The 15919-nt window shown below is 43.4% G+C and overlaps 1 protein-coding gene across 2 annotated transcripts in view; it reads right to left on the bottom strand.

Moving 5' to 3' along the window:
• Positions 1 to 436: 436 nt before the first annotated feature.
• KIF16B (kinesin family member 16B) overlaps positions 437 to 15919 on the bottom strand; it is a 354538-nt gene continuing 339055 nt past the window's right edge. The window contains exon 28 of one of the 2 annotated variants that reach the window (XM_066387104.1): positions 437 to 3313. In XM_066387104.1, the coding sequence (XP_066243201.1) occupies positions 3155 to 3313 (159 nt within the window). In that variant the 3' untranslated portion in view covers positions 437 to 3154. The remainder of the gene's footprint in view (positions 3314 to 15919) is intronic. The other variant, XM_066387105.1, reaches the window with a different exon arrangement.

Genomic DNA, 15919 nt, shown 5'->3' with positions numbered 1-15919 from the left:
CAGCCGCTTCACTTGCGAGTGAACAGATGCTCCAGGCTATGAAAGCTCCCGGAAGCTTCTGTCCAGATACAGAAGTTCATGTTGTCTAGAGCTGAGGAAGTAGGTCGGGGACAAATTGAGTAGAATTTGCTCTCTCTTCAGACAAATATATCTAGCGGTGGCTTGGGGCCTGTGTACCTGCTCATGGATCTTTTAAATTTTATTTAGAAAATTAACTTTAACAGGGTGACAATCAATAAGAGTACATAGGTTTCAGGTGAACATCTCTATAGCATTTGAGCTGTTGAGTATGTTGTGTATGCATCACCCAACGTCACATAATTTTCTGTCACCTTTGTCCCTCTTTACAGCCTTCTACCCACCCCTCCCCATTCACTCAAGTCCCGCTCCCCCTCCCCCATGTTCCCTTCCCCCTGGCAACTACTTCACTCTTATCTATGTCCATAAGTCTCAGTTTTATATCCCACCTATCTGTGAAATCATATAGTTCTTAGCTTTTGCTGACTTACTTGTTTCAGCTCATGAATCTTGAAAGCATCTCTACATGATAAGCCAGAGGATCTTCCAGATATCCATCACTAGGGAGTAGTATGACTTGGTTATTCCGTAACCACATGTCCAAATTAATCACAGGGATGAATCAAAATCTAATTCAGAACCAGCAAGGTCTGGGTAGGAGCCAAGCTGAAGGTTACCACACTGCTTGTGATTGTAAACAAATATGGTGCACGTATTTTATTGTGTAAGCAAGACCCAGCAGGGCATGCTAAAACTACTTACAGAATGATGTTTAAGTTCCTTAGAATTGTCTAACTGACTGCAAAAACACTGGTAAACTGCTGGCACCTCAGCTGAAACTGCCTGAAGTGGTCAGCTTAGCCTTTCTCATTTGATGCACTTGAGAATAATACAACATATATTTACAAATTTTCCTTTACTCCTTTGAAGGAGTCCAAATTAACAAAACTTCAATTTTGTCATCCTCACTCTGTCATCTGTCTTATCTGCATTTCAGAAAAGGATTCTATTACTTGTTTAGATGAAACTTGTCATTGGCTTTCTGAGATTCCCTTGTGTTTTACTCAGATTAAATGAGCTGCCTGCGAGTCCCATTAGAAGCTTGTAGCTCACACCCACACACCAGTTCGAGTCCCTGCAGCTGAAGTACAGTCCCAACTGAAGTAGTTACTTCCTCTGCTGGCAACTATGGCTAGCGTGGAACCCAGAGGTCATCTGACCCAACAGCTTCGTCTCAGAGAGGTGAAACGACACCATCATGACTGGCTGTACCCAGGGCTGGCTGGTTCCTGAACTCTAAACTCAGCACTAATTACTTAGGACCAGCGTTAGAATCAAAAGATGTTCTGGTTCCTGCACTTCTCACAAACATGTGTTTATTTATTTTGGCTGAATTATTGTACCTGGTATAATTTAAATGAAATGCTTGCTATAAGCCAGGCCTCAAACACAGGTCCAGAAAGGAAGGAGACAGATCACCTGGCCAGTTGAGAAAAACCATAAACCATTCAGTTTACTCAGCAAATGAGGGACAATCTTTAATGCTTTGACGCCTTTTAAACGAATGGGCGATGGTTAATCATTCTCTCCCAGAGTTTATCCTTTAATCGCTGGGTTTAAATTCTCCAGTAGTGATTGCCTCTGAACTTATGCCTGCAATTAGGACTGTAGACAAAAGCTAGTCTTTGTAGCAAGTTAAAAAAATTCCTCATTTTTTCCATGCTAAACTTATGATATGTAACTAATGCAAAAATAGCTTTCCCCCTTATTGGGATAATCTCATCTTTAAACATATAGTATTTTCCAGATTGGAGAACTCCATTTTGCAGGCATATTCTAGAAGACTGAATGTAAACATGTTTTGTTACCCATTCATTTGTGACCTCAATCATTATTATAACTGTATTCTCTGCAATGCAAATGCTAAATTCTATATTATACTTTCCCAAGCACATTAGATAAATTTTTACACAGACAGAACTGTACAAATGATCACATTGGAAATTTAAAATAAACTGAGCTACATGGTAGTTTCCATAATTTCATTTAATATTGACAGCCTTTCAATTTAATTTCTGAAAAGCAATTACCTTTATTAACTTGGTATGAATGATTATATACTTTGATAAAACTATTGTACAGAAGTGTGTACATATATAAATCTATAGGTAGAATTATATACATTTCAATATATACCACATATTTTTTCTACTTACATTTTTCTCTTTAGTAAAGCAAAGCAGTTTTATTGTACATAGATGTGCAATGCTACATTAAGTCCTGAGTCATTTAAGGGATCATTAATAAGCTACTGTAAATCCTAGTTTTTCAGCTAAAGTTCCAGTAGATTCTATGACAAATATATGAACAAAATTATGTTTAAAAATGTGCATTCACCCATGTGCTTGTTTTGTGCTTAGCGGAGAACTCGAGAATATACAGTAGCCATTTACATTTGGGAATTTTTTTTTAAATATTCAGGATTTAACAAATATCCTATTTGTATAGATTTATAGAAGTTTTAAGTGATGTCAGCTACATCCAATTTGTCAAGCATGGAAGACTCCATTCATTATTGGACTTAAAATCCCTTTTGCAGAATATGAAATTCTGTGTAAACATTAGTGTTTAGGTATTGTACAAAAATTCTGACCAAACATGAGGAAAGAGAAAAAAAATACAATGAAATACTTTTAAATGCTTTTTTGGGGATATAGTCAGCCATATGGAAGGAATATAAAAAAATAAATGTATATTTTGGTGAAAGAGGAAACCGGATGAAAGTCAGTTAAGGGATGTCTGGTGAGCCACCCACTTTGGGAGGTCCCATGTTGGCTTGTCTCAGAAAACCCAAGATAATCAAGCCACATTCATTTCACCGCAGGGACGGACTCCACTGCGCAATGAGAAGGAAGCCCTATGGGGAGAAGGCCACAATTCGACCACAAGGGGACAGTAACAGTTACCCGTCTGAGTCACCATCAGCAAGCAAAGCAGCTCAGCCCCAAACTCAGGCACTAGGTATGAACTGTGAGGGTCGGCAGGCCGTGGCATCGATCCCTGCCAGGAGGCGGTCCTGCACCAGGAGGCCCGCTGCGACGCGAAGGCACTGCGTTAGTGGTTCCTGTCACCGGCTCTACCCCGTCCCGTGGCTGCTATAGTCAAAGACTCCTTTCTTGAAGAATGGCGAGAACTCACAAATAGTGTGTTTGGAGAGAGTCAGCCCCACTTTGTGGATGTGAAGGGGAGATGTCGCTGACTGGAGCATCACGCCGAAAAAGCCCCTGAGGTATTTCTGAGGAAGAGACAGAGTTAAAAACAAGGTTAGGACATTTTTGGATAGAATTGAGGAGAGGGGTCAAAATGTCCAGAAACAACTTCCCATCCAGCTGCAACCATCATTAGGAACTGCACTTGGGAAATCTCAACTGCCTTTGCCATTGTCAGACCAACTGAGGACAGAGAGCCATGGCAGCCATGACATAGGTGACATGTCTTTGGCTCAGTGCTCTGACCCACAGCAACACAGCCTCAGGCCCACATGCAGTCACACCCAGAGGCTCCTGGCACAGGGGTCTGCTTTTCAGCACACTGTCACTAGTCACTATCTTACATTTTAAAAAAGTAATTTCCTCCAACTAACTCATTAAGCAAGAAGATGATTAAAAAAGGGGGACCTTGGCTGGTTGGCTCAGCAGTAGAGTGTCAGTCAGGCATGTGGAAGTCCGGGGTTTGATTCCAGCCAGGGCACACAGGCGAAGCACCCATCTGCTTCTCCACCCTTCCCCCTCTCCTTTCTCTCTCTTTCTTCCCCTCCCACAGCCAAGGCTCCATTGGAGCAAAGTTGGCCCGGGCGTTGAGGGTGGCTCCATGGCCTCCGCCTCAGTCGCTAGAGTGGCTCCAGCTGCAGCAGAGCAACGCCCCAGATGGGCAGAGCATCGCCCCTGGTGGGCATGCTGGATGGATCCCAGTCAGATGCATGCAGGAGTCTGTCTGACTGCCTCCCCCTGCTTCTCACTTTGGAAAAATACCAAATAAATAAATAAATAATAAAAATAAAAGGGGGGAAAAGGCTAGCCATCTGTACAATGCTAAGCATGTTGCCGACTGGCATTTTTAAATGGAATAGTCACTCTCTGCTTCTTCACTTTGGATCCTTTTTAGAAACAAAGGAAAAGCAATACTGGGGACAAGAGGTCAATTCCAAGTATAAATGTTTACAGGTTATTTTGCAAATCCTATAATCACCAATGAAAAGAAGTCTAACAAGATGGATTGCTCTCAGCCCCCGACCCCACCCAGCCCCGCTGCCCGCGCCTGTCTCAGCGGTGTCACCTTTTCTGGAAGTGACCAGCAAAGCATGTCTGAGAGAGGACGTGAGGTGTGCTCGTGTGGGTGCTGGCGGGACTTGCTGAAGGAAAAGCGGGTGCATCAAACAGTCACTGTACTTCATCAGGCCATCGTACCCATGACAGAAAGCAAGACGGACGGGGGGGAGGGTGGGCAGGAAGGGGCGGTGGGTGGTAAGGACTAAACCTTTATTATTGTCACAAGCTTGTTTAAAAAAACATAAACAGTCCTGTCACAAACTTAGAAATTAAACATAGTAATTATATACTTTGAGTAACAAAAAGAATTTGTCTAAGCAACATGGCCCAGCAGGGACTTGTCCCATAGGAGGTAAGTGGCCTGTTGGCGAACATTTCTGATTGTCACTCGGGGGGGAAGAGGGCGCGGGGTGCAGCCGGTGGGTGGGGGCCGGGATGTGCACAGGTCAGAATCATTTGGCTCCCAATGTCAACAGTGCCCCAGGGGAGAAACCTAGACAAAAGGAAGACGAACTCAGCTACCTCTACGAACTGCCAACCTAAGATTTACTTCGGAAAGAAGACACTTTGTTCTAGGAAGATTTGTTAGCTACCTTCTTAAAAACAGTAACAATGATTACGAATAACTGACATTTGTATAGTAACCCAGTTTCTAGAAATCTTCTAACAAATGACATTTTTTAGGATTTATGTAAGTATAACTGACACATAAGAACCGGACATTCTTCAAATCTGCCATCTGATGAGACCTGACACGTGTCCTTTGTGAAACCTTCACCAGAGCAAGACAAACACTTGCACCACCCCCAGGTCCTTAAGTCACCTAACTGTACTGCATCATCACACTGTGCCTCAAATCACCTCTGTTTCTTACTGTCATACCAACTTTCGGGTGAGGAAACTGCTGTAAGAGAGTGCCCGAACCTAGTAATCAAGAGAGATGTGTTTTTAACTCAGACTGTTTCGCCTGCTCAGTATTCCTCACTTATTGGTTTCATGGTATTCTCCCATGAGAGGTTTTTGAAATTGCCCTCAGGCTGAGGCAAGGAGGTGCCCAAACCAATAGCTAAAATATGAAGGTCTTACTCCAATACTTATTTGCATTAGAAAGGCAAAAGGGGCCTGACTTCAGCTTTTCTGGGGGAAGGGGAGCTGAGAATATCCACATTATAGGAACTCGAATTCCAGCCAATGTGGTTCCCAGTAAACAAGGTAGGCACACGAGCCTGGCCAGTGCACGTGCATGGCTGGCTGTTTTTGGAGGCACAAGAGTGAGCAGATTGAGGAGGAGGAGGTGCCATCCACAGTGTGTGGAGCAGCAGCGTGAACGGAGCTGGCTGCCATGCTGCATCACCCCAGCAGCTCCTAGGTGGTCCCCAGTCCAGCTTCCGGTCTCCCACAGGTGACATTAGCTGCAGACTAATGCTCATGGCAAAGGTGCCTTCAAGATGAATTCTGACAGAATAGAGGGTACTTAAATCCGGGAACAGATGTTGTATCCACACTTGTCATAATTAGCTCGCAAAGCAGGGGTCCCTAAAAGGGCCAAGAAAGCCTGAAGGGTATAATGAAAAGAGAAGTGAAAGTTACAAATATAAATAAAAGAAAAAGAGAAAGCATGGGAGACACCCTCCCTGCCTGGACACCACCCTGCTCAGAGAACAGAACAGCAGCTGCAGGTGATGCATTTTCTTTAAATGAACTCAGGATCTGCTTCAGTTCACTGTAAACACCGCTTCATTTTTCCTGTTTTGCAGAGTTCAGCAGCCTTGGCTCCCTGTATACAGATGGCATCCTTGCTCTGAGATGTGCTCTGAGTAGGAGGTATTCTCTGCTGTGCCCTCAAAGTGCTCTAGAGCAGTGGTCCCCAACCTTTTTTGGGCCACAGACTGGTTTAATGTCAGAAAATATCTTCACGGACTGGCCTTTAGGGTGGGATGGATAAATGTATCACGTGACCGAGACAAGCGTCAAGAGTGAGTCTTAGACAGATGTAACAGAGGGAATGTGATCATTTTAAAAAAATAAAACATCGTTCAGACTTAAATATAAATAAAACGGAAATAATGTAAGTTATTTATTCTTTATCTGTGGACCGGTACCAAATGGCCCACAGACCGGTACCGGTCCATGGCCTGGGGGTTGGGGACCACATGAGGTGTGAGCGTCTCTGGCTGTGTCGAGAGACATATCCTTGAAATGAACAGAACAAATTCTTCCCAGCGAATGACAAAACCAAAGGACTAGGTCTGGGGTGGGGGAAAGAAGACAGAACTAAAATCCCAGACAGCCCTTGAGGTCACACACAGCATCACATCTTTTTTTGTAACCTCATCACCCTTGGCCCTCCTCACATGCCCTCACAATCCCTTCCTCAAGTGTTACCATTCTGACGGCTCACACCATCCATTCATTTCGCCAGCTTTTGAACTTCCTACTAACAGACTATTTTGTGCTTGGCTTCTACAGCTTCCCATGATGCTTGTGAGAGTCACGCCCACTGTTTGGTTTAACTGTACTCTGTTCATTATCACTGCTGTATATAGTATTCCCACACAAACATCCCCACAGATGGACTTCTGCAAAGGGCAAGCTACCATGATTGGTTTGGTTCTTTAGTCTGAACTCTTCTTCAGTAACAAAATCTATTACTTCAATATAATGGTGTCTGGTGAGTCAAGTTTATTACTATTCCTCCAAAAAAACCCAAAAAACCCTTAGGGTTTCAGGCTCAGTCCAAGATCAACCAAATGCTAGTACTCTATATTATTATTTAATATACACTGTGATATATATAAATATATATATATATATAAATGTACACTTAGATATACACATACTTATGTTAGTAACATTTGTTGCCTGTGCTCACAATGCTTTCCATGGCATCTACAGCTAAAGGAAGAAAATCCAAGTTCTTCTTGTCAAGCCCTCCCTTTGCTGTTGAATCAGAGATGTCCTAGACTGCCCTGGTTTGTGAAAACTAAGTCCGGGTGCCACTCTGCATCCCCAGGGCAGTGCATTTTATTACAAAAGCTGAAGAACATTAGGAGTTTAAGAGACTTATCAGGGTTATAGGGGCAAAGTAGGACAAGGGTTTGTGAAATCCAATATCCAATTTCTGTTTCTCTCACACGGCATTTTCTCTATTAAAAAAAGAACAGCAGCAGGCATGTTTAAATATCTGCAGCCATTAGGGACCACAGAAGGCCTGCAACCCTTGCCCACCCTTAGTGGTGAGTGTCCCACCTGAGTGTTCACTCTGTTAACCACTCTGGGTCGGAGCCACTGAGAACAGCAGCCGCACCCCTGGGGTTGTGCAATGGATCAGCCTTGCCTCGGATGCTTGGAGGATGAGAGTCAGATTAAAACAAATCCACTTTCAACAAGACTGCAAATCAGCGAAGAGTGGCAGGGCTAGAAGGGGGTCTGGGAGAGGGTCTGTCACAGTGTGAGTGACGGAGGGAAGGGGAAAGGGCCAGGAGGAGAGCGAGCCACAGAGAGAGGGGCGGAGGGAGGACAGAACACAGGGGAGAGAAGGAAACAGCACGACAATACTGGAGACAAACGCCTGAGCGATCTGTTCATCAAGCTGACACAAAGATTTAAGAGTAATAAGACATGTATTAGACATTTACCTAGGTTATTTACTTTTTGCTACTTGGACCAACACTGAAGTATAAGGTGTTTTCTTATCAATTACTTTCAGAAAATCAAATTTAAATGGCTAATCATTAAGGCATATTTCAGTGTTGATGCTGTATACATGCTGTCATAAAGGACCTTTCTTCTTCAGACTGCAGGCATATTTTATTTATTTATTCTTTTAAAGGTTAATCTATGCAGGGGCAGTGAGCAGGGGTAGAGATGGGCCCCAAGGGTCTTTTCCAAAGAGTTAAACTGGCAAGTGCCTTTTAAAAATCCTCTAACACAGACAAAATCTTGTTGGGACCATGAGTTGTTAAAGGGACCAATGGAAGGGTGAGGGACATGCAGACTGTGAGACACACCCCACACCAGGCTCCTGATCCCTTCTTTCCAACATGGCGCTCTTTTCCCCTTCAATTCCTACGTGCCAAGAACCCTTGGTACTTCCTTAGCACTGTCCCCCATGTGCACATGCCAGACTGACCAGCTGTCATATCATTACTCTCACGAAAAGGCCACTTATCAAGGGCTTGCAATGTTGTGGGCATAGGAAGGACTTTCAATGATCTATCTCATTTAATTACCGCAACAAGTTTTTGAGGTGGGAGTTGCAGGACTGGCATGCAGATCTTCTAACTCCAGAGGCAGGGTCTCGGTCACCTGGCTGTGCCCACAGCCCCCCATCCCACTTCCCCAGCTGGGCACCCTCTCCTGGGCACTGCTCTCTCTAAGCGGACAAGGCGGTCTACGCTGGGCCTCTGGGCTGCAGGGCCGGGCACGCTGCAGTTCCTGGGCCTGATGGGGCTCTCACGGTGAGGGAGGCAGGGGCACTAGACCCTAGAGTTGATGTCCATACAAGCGTGAGAATTTTCTGTGAGCTGGGGCCTCCCAGTGGGGCCCCAGACAGTTTGGCTCATGCTGACACCTTACTCCCTGGGCCCTGGTGGCACCGGCCATGTTTTGACTGTTCTGCCTCCATTTCCAGCACTCAGATTTCCTTCTAGAAAAAAACAAAACAACAAAAGCAAGACAAAACAAGAAAAACTTTTCTTTCTTTGGGACTGGTTATCTGGCTGACTTAGGCAGAAAAATGGTGAAATTTTCCCATTCACATTCTGGGACAAGCACCTCACGAAGAACTAATGGATCCCTGATGAAACCAAGGTCTTCCGGGGCGAGCCCCTGCCAGGCTGAGGAGCTGCTGCCTCAGAGCAGCTGCGAGTGTGAGAAAGTAGGGGCCTCCCAAAGGGGCAGCTTCAGGAGAGCCTTTGGTCTGCCCATTCCCGAGCCAGGGAGTTGGTAAGCCCATTTGCTTATATGGCCACTGGCGTTCTCCACATGAACGGACAAGCTCTGGGTGCTGGAAGGTGGCGGGCACCATCAGGAACAAGAAGGAGCCTCTCACCTACACCACAGCCACGCTCTTGGAGGCCTAGTCTGTTGCCAGATGAAGGCGTCTGCCCAGGGCGCCCTTCTCTTAGGAAGAGGCCGGTCCCAGGAGGCTTTTGTGAATAACTTTCCAAAGGGTCCGCACATCCTAGTGGTACACCCCAGCAAGCGTGAGCTGGAAGCCTCCTGCCAATCCTTACAATTCTGACCCCACTTCAAAGCTCAACAACTAAACATTATTAATCTTTTGAACCAAAACACAGGTTAATATGATCTATTGGCTGTGTTAATGAGTTCTGAAAGACGAAACACAGTCCGCACAGCAATGCAGGGTAATTTAGCCAGAATTTAGTCAATTATTTTAGAGTTTTAGACTGGTATCTCAATCAATATACTGCGTTAGGGAAAAAAAAATTGACTATAACGTGCTGGGACATGCTATTACATTTTAGACATTCTTGATGAAGGTTATCATGTTAGCATGATTCGTGTGTGACCTAGCATTTTCTGCTTCAGCTCTGGCCAAAAGGTAAGGTACTGAAGTTACGGAACCTAGGTCAAGGGCCTCAGACGGCCCCTACCATCTGTTCTCTTCAGTGTTGGGAGCTTCGGGATGAAGTCCTAGTCTGGTCACAGGGACTGACCGCTGCTCTACAGTGCAGCCAGCAGAGTCCTATGAGATGGGCAGGTTAAATGGTACACCCCCAACCCATCTTGCAGCCATTTCCTTTGGGTCTGGGATCTGGAGAGGAGGGAAGAGGAGCAGTGTCTAAGGTCAGCAAACAACATGAACGAGGGAGCAAGGCCAGTGTGTGCGGTCTCTGTGTGGGGAACAGTAGGACTTGAAGGAGAGCACAGCTGCCTCTGAATCTGGATTTGGGTCTGGAGGCATTCTGTAAAACGCACTTCCTACTTTATGAGTTTATATGAGCCCTAAGACACACTGAGGAAGAGGAGGACACATATGGGTATCCTTGTTTGCATATGAAGAAACTGAGAGACCAAGAGGCAGTGAGTTAGACAAGGTCAATAGACCATAAGAGGTTGATAAAATGCCTGGCTCTTCATTCAGAAAAAAGCCAGAAGGGCCTAGTTTAATTCTCATAGTGTAAACATTATTATTATTATTATTTTCTTTAAGTGAGAGGAGGGGAGATAGTGAGACAGACTCCCACATGCGCCCTGACCAGGATCCACCTGGTAACCCCTGTCTTGGGCCAATGCTTGAATCAACCAAGCTATTTTTAGTGCCTGAGGCTGATGTGCTCGGACCAACTGAGCTATCCTCAGGGCCCAGGGCCCATCCTTGAAGCAACTGAACCACTGGCTTCAGGAGGGGAAGAAGAAGAGAAGAGGGAGAAGGAGATGGGGGGAAGCAGATGGTTGCTTCTCCTGTGTGCCCTGACCAGGAATTGAATCTGGCACATCCATATGCCAGGCCAATGCTCTATACACTGAGCCAACTGTCTAGGGCCTCATAGTGCAATACTTTCAGCATGAAATGTAATGCATAAAAGTACATGCAGGCCCCGTCTTTGGAGCTGTTCATACCATGCTCATGCAGGCTCTCAGAATTTACCACTGAATTTCAGTCAACCACTGTGTGTGTGTGTGCATGCGTGTAGAAGATGTGGTTATGAGAATAGGACCTCAGAAACATTTCAAAGACCATCCCTTCTTATCTTTTGATTCCCTTCCTTCTAGTTTAATCAGCAGAGGGATAAAATCATGGCCATTTTATGTTGCTAAAAAGTTTCTCCTTTAATAGGACCCATGACTATAACTGCAGCCTACTTCTTACTTCATGGGCAATATATCACACTGGCTATGTCATCTAATGATTTCCCAGTCCTCTCATTGTTGTAGAGCCCTCATTATTTTTCAAAATTTTAACATAAATCCTTAATTTAATTTAAAGTTATTGAAATTATTAAAACTGTAATGGTCTTTAAAAATGTAATAGGGCTCTATTCACCTTTCCATTGTGACATATTAACAGGGAAGACAGTTCAATGAAGTTCCTCATTTCCAGAAGTCATTAGCCACAGTGGCAGCTTAAAGACAACTATAAGTCTAATAAAACTTAGAGATTTCATTTACCTTGAAGCACTCAGAAAATTCATCATCACCTGATGGGCTCTGAAGACAGATCAGGCCCAGATGGGGACATTCTAGGGTATTTCTAGACCTGAGAGAGCTCTGGTCACCACCAGCCATGTGTCACATATCGACCCAGTGGAATCAATATTCACCTGGGCAAGCCTTCCTCATTCTAATATCTCATAAATTCTAGTCTGAACATCTCTCTGGCTATCCTAAAATCTGTCACCACTGGATCAGATATGCTGGGTTGCTTTCCCAACATGCTCCAAATGTCCTCCACACTCTGATGAAATTAGGACAATTTGATTTAAACAGCTCTTTTGTCCGGCAGTTAATCCACACCTGCTGTCCACAAAGCAGTGTGCCAGGCACAGGGTGCTGGGAGCTGAATAAAACAGCCAGGGCTGGTCCCGCCTGCAGTCCCACCAGCAGGGGCAAGGCAAAGCCGGGGAACTGGCTGAGACCTGCGCAGGAACGCAGTCCCACCCGCGGGGGTGGGGCAAAGGCTGAGGCTTGCCAAGGCTTGTAGCCAAGACTCAGGACCACAATACTGCCCGCGGGGGCGGGGCAGAGGCAGGAGGCCAGCCAGGGCTTGCAGCCCAATAAAGTGAACGCAGTCCCACCTGTGGGGCAAGGTGAAGGCTGGGGCCGGCCAGGGTTTGCAGCCCAGGCACAGGAGTGCGACCCACCCTCAGGGGAGATGCGGAGGTCGAGCCAGCCAAAACCTGCAGCTCAGGCACGCGAACACAATCCACCTTGCGGAGGCGAGGTGGAAACCGCAGTAACCACTGCAGCAGGCTGGTGCCCAAGGCAGCCGCAGAGGGGGTGGCAGACCTGTAGACAGACCACACCTAGGGAACCTAGGGAACACGAATGCCACACCCATCGAGCTCCTGTGGCCACACCCTTCTTATACACAGACAAAATGAGAAGGCAGAGAAATGCAACCCAAATTAATCAAGCGAAATCTCCAGAAAAAGATTTGAATGAGTCGGAAATAACCAAATTACTAAATGCAGAGTTCAAAATAATGATTGTTAGTATGCTGAAAGATATTACAGCAACAATGAATGGACATAATGAGCACCTAAAGAGATAGCAAGTATAAAAAGGGACACTGAAATAATAAAAAAGAATCAGTCACAAATGACAAATACAATATCAGCAATGAAGACCACACTGGAAGGAATTAAAAGCAGGATGGATGAAGCTGAGGATCAAATCAGCAAGTTAGAGGAAAAGATAAATGAAAACATGGAAGCAGAGCAGCAAAAAGAAAAGAGGCTCAAAAAGTCTGAGGAAACTCTAAGAGAGCTTTGTGACAACATGAAAAGAAATAACATCTGTATCATAGAGGTTCCTGAAGGAGAAGAGAAAGAACAAAGGACAGAGAATCTGATTGAAGAAATCATAGCTGAAAACTTCCCTAAATTGATGCAGGAAAGAGTCACACAAGTTTGAGAAGCACAGAGAGTTCCATTAAGGATGGACCCAAAAAGGTCAACAACAAGACATATCATAATTAAAATACAAAAATTAAGAGATAAAGAAAGAATACTAAAAGCTGCAAGAGGAAAGCAGTCTATTACCTACAGAGGAACCGCCATAAGGATGACATCTGACTTCTCAACAGAAACAATTGAGGCCAGAAGGGAATGGCAAGAAATATTCAAAGTAATGCAAAACAAGAGCCTACAACAAAGACTTCTCTATCCAGCAAGGCTATTATTTAAAATTGAAGGAGAAATAAAAAGCTTCACAGACAAAAAACAAACAAACACAAAAACAAACAAAAAAAAACCTCAAGGAATTCATTACAAACAAACAAATGCTACAGGAAATGTTAAGGGGCCTGCTGTAAAGAGAACAAAAGGGGAGAATAAATCTAGTAGAAGAGGAATGTAGATTTAAAGAATAAAATTGCAATAAACAACTACATATCGACGTAAATGTAAATGGATTAAATGCTCCAATCAAAAGACACAGGGTAGCTGCATGGATAAGAAAACAGGACCCATACATATGCTGTCTACAAGAGACACACTAAAAACAAAAGATACACATAGACTGAAAGTAAAGGAATGGAAAAAAATTTTCATGCAAATGAAAATTTAAAAAAGCTGGATTAGCAATACTTATATCTCACAAAATAGACTTTCAAACAAAGGCTATTGTAAGGGATAAAGAAGGTCACTACATAATGATAAAGGGAGCAATCCAACAGGAAGAGATAACCATTATAAGTATATATGCACCTAATTTTAGGAGCACCTAAATATATAAAGCAGACTTTGATAGACATAAAGGGCGAGATTAACAGCAATACTATAATAGTAGGGGATTTTAATACCCCACTAACATCACTAGGTAGATCCTCAAGAAAGAAAATTAACAAAGAAACAGGAGACTTAAAGGACACACTAGATCAACTGGATTTAATAGATATCTTCGGAACTTTTCACCCTAAAGCAGCAGAATATACATTCTTTAAAAGTGCTCATGGTACATTCTCTAGGATAGACCACATGCTAGGACACAAAATGAGTCTCAACAAATTTAAGAAGATTGAAATCGTATCAAGCATCTTTTCAGATCACAATGGCATGAAACTAGAAATAAACTACAATAGAAAAACAATCAAACACTTGGAAACTAAATAGCATGTTGTTAAATAACGAAAAGGTTAACAATGAGATCAAGGAAGAAATAAAAAATTTCCTTCAAAAAAATGAAAACCATCATACAACAACTCAAAATTTATGGGACACAGCAAAAGCAGTCCTGTGAGGGAAGTTCACAGCACTACAGGCATACCTTAAGAAGCAAAAAAAGCTCAAACAATTTGCCTGACCAGGTGGTGGCGCAGTGGATAGAGCGTCGGACTGGGATGCGGAAGGACCCAGGTTCGAGGCCCCGAGGTTGCCAGCTTGAGCGTGGGCTCTTCTGGCTTGAGCAAAGAGCTCACCAGCTTAGACCCAAGGTCGCTGGCTCCAGCAGGGGGTTACTCGGTCTGCTGAAGGCCCGCGGTCAAGGCACATGTGAGAAAGCAATCAATGAACAACTAAGAAGTCGCAATGCGCAACAAGAAACTGATGATTGATGCTTCTCATCTCTCTCTGTTCCTGTCTGTCCTTATCTCTGCCTCTGTAAAAAAAAGAAAAAAAAAAAAAAAGCTCAAACAATTTAACCCTGCATCTAAAAGAAGTAGAAAAAGAACAGCAAGTAAAACCCAGAGGAAGTAGAAGGAAGGAAATAATAAAGATCAGAGAGGAAATAAATGACACAGAGGCTAAAAAACAAAAAAAATACAGAGGAACAATAAAACCATGAGCTTGTTCTCTGAAAAGGTAAACAAAATTGATGAACCTTTAACCAGACCCACCAAGAAAAAAAGAAAACTCAAATAAATAAAATTAGAAATGAGAGTGAAGAAGAACTGACACAGCAGAAATACAAAGGATTGTAAGAAAATACTATGAAAAACTGTATGCCATAAAATTAGACAACCTAGGTGAAATGGACAAATTCTTCGAAACATAATCTTTCAAAAATCAATATAGAAGCCTGACCAGGTGGTGGCGCAGTGGATAGAGCATTGGACGGAGTTGCGGAGGACCCAGGTTCGAGACCTCAAGGTTGCCAGTTTGAGCGTGGGCTCATCTGGTTTGAGCAAAGCTCATCAGCTTGGACCCAAGGTTGCTGGCTCGAGCAAGGGGTTACTCAGTCTGCTGTAGCCCCATGGTCAAGGCACATATGAGAAAGCAATCAATGAACAACTAAGGTGTCGCAACAAAAAACTAATGATTGATGCTTCTCATTTCTCTCCGTTCCTGTCTGTCTGTACCTATCTATCCTTCTCTCTGACTCTCTGTCTCAGTAAAAAAAAAAAAAAAAAAAAAAAAAAAAAAATCAATATAGAAGAATCAGAAAACCTAAACAGACTGATTTTATCAAATGAGATTGAAATAGTTATCAAAAAACTCCCAACAAAGTCCTGGGCCAGATGGCTTCACCAGCAAATTTTACCAAAAATTCAAAAAAGAACTAATTCCTCTCCTTCTCAAGCTATTTCAAAGAATTCAAGAGGAGTGAAGACTTCCAAATCCCTTCTATGAGGCAAGCATAATACTGATTACAAAACCAGGCAAAGACACTAAAAAGAAAAAAAAAACTATAGACCAATATTCCTGATGAATTTAGATGCTAAAATTCTCAACAAAATATTAGCAAACCAGATCCAGCAATACATGAAAAAAATAATACATCATGATCAGGTGGGATTTATCCTAGGGAGACAAGGCTGGTACAATATCTGCAAATCAATCAATGTGATTCAACACATAAACAAAGGAAAGAATAAAAATCACATGATAATATCAATAGATGCAGAAAAAACATTTGATAAAATCCAGCACCCGTTTATCATCAAAACT

The sequence above is a fragment of the Saccopteryx leptura genome, chromosome 5, assembly GCF_036850995.1.
Source record: "Saccopteryx leptura isolate mSacLep1 chromosome 5, mSacLep1_pri_phased_curated, whole genome shotgun sequence".
NCBI lineage: Eukaryota > Metazoa > Chordata > Mammalia > Chiroptera > Emballonuridae > Saccopteryx > Saccopteryx leptura.
Note: the sequence above shows the minus strand (reverse complement) of the source record. Positions and strands in the feature narration are given on the sequence as shown.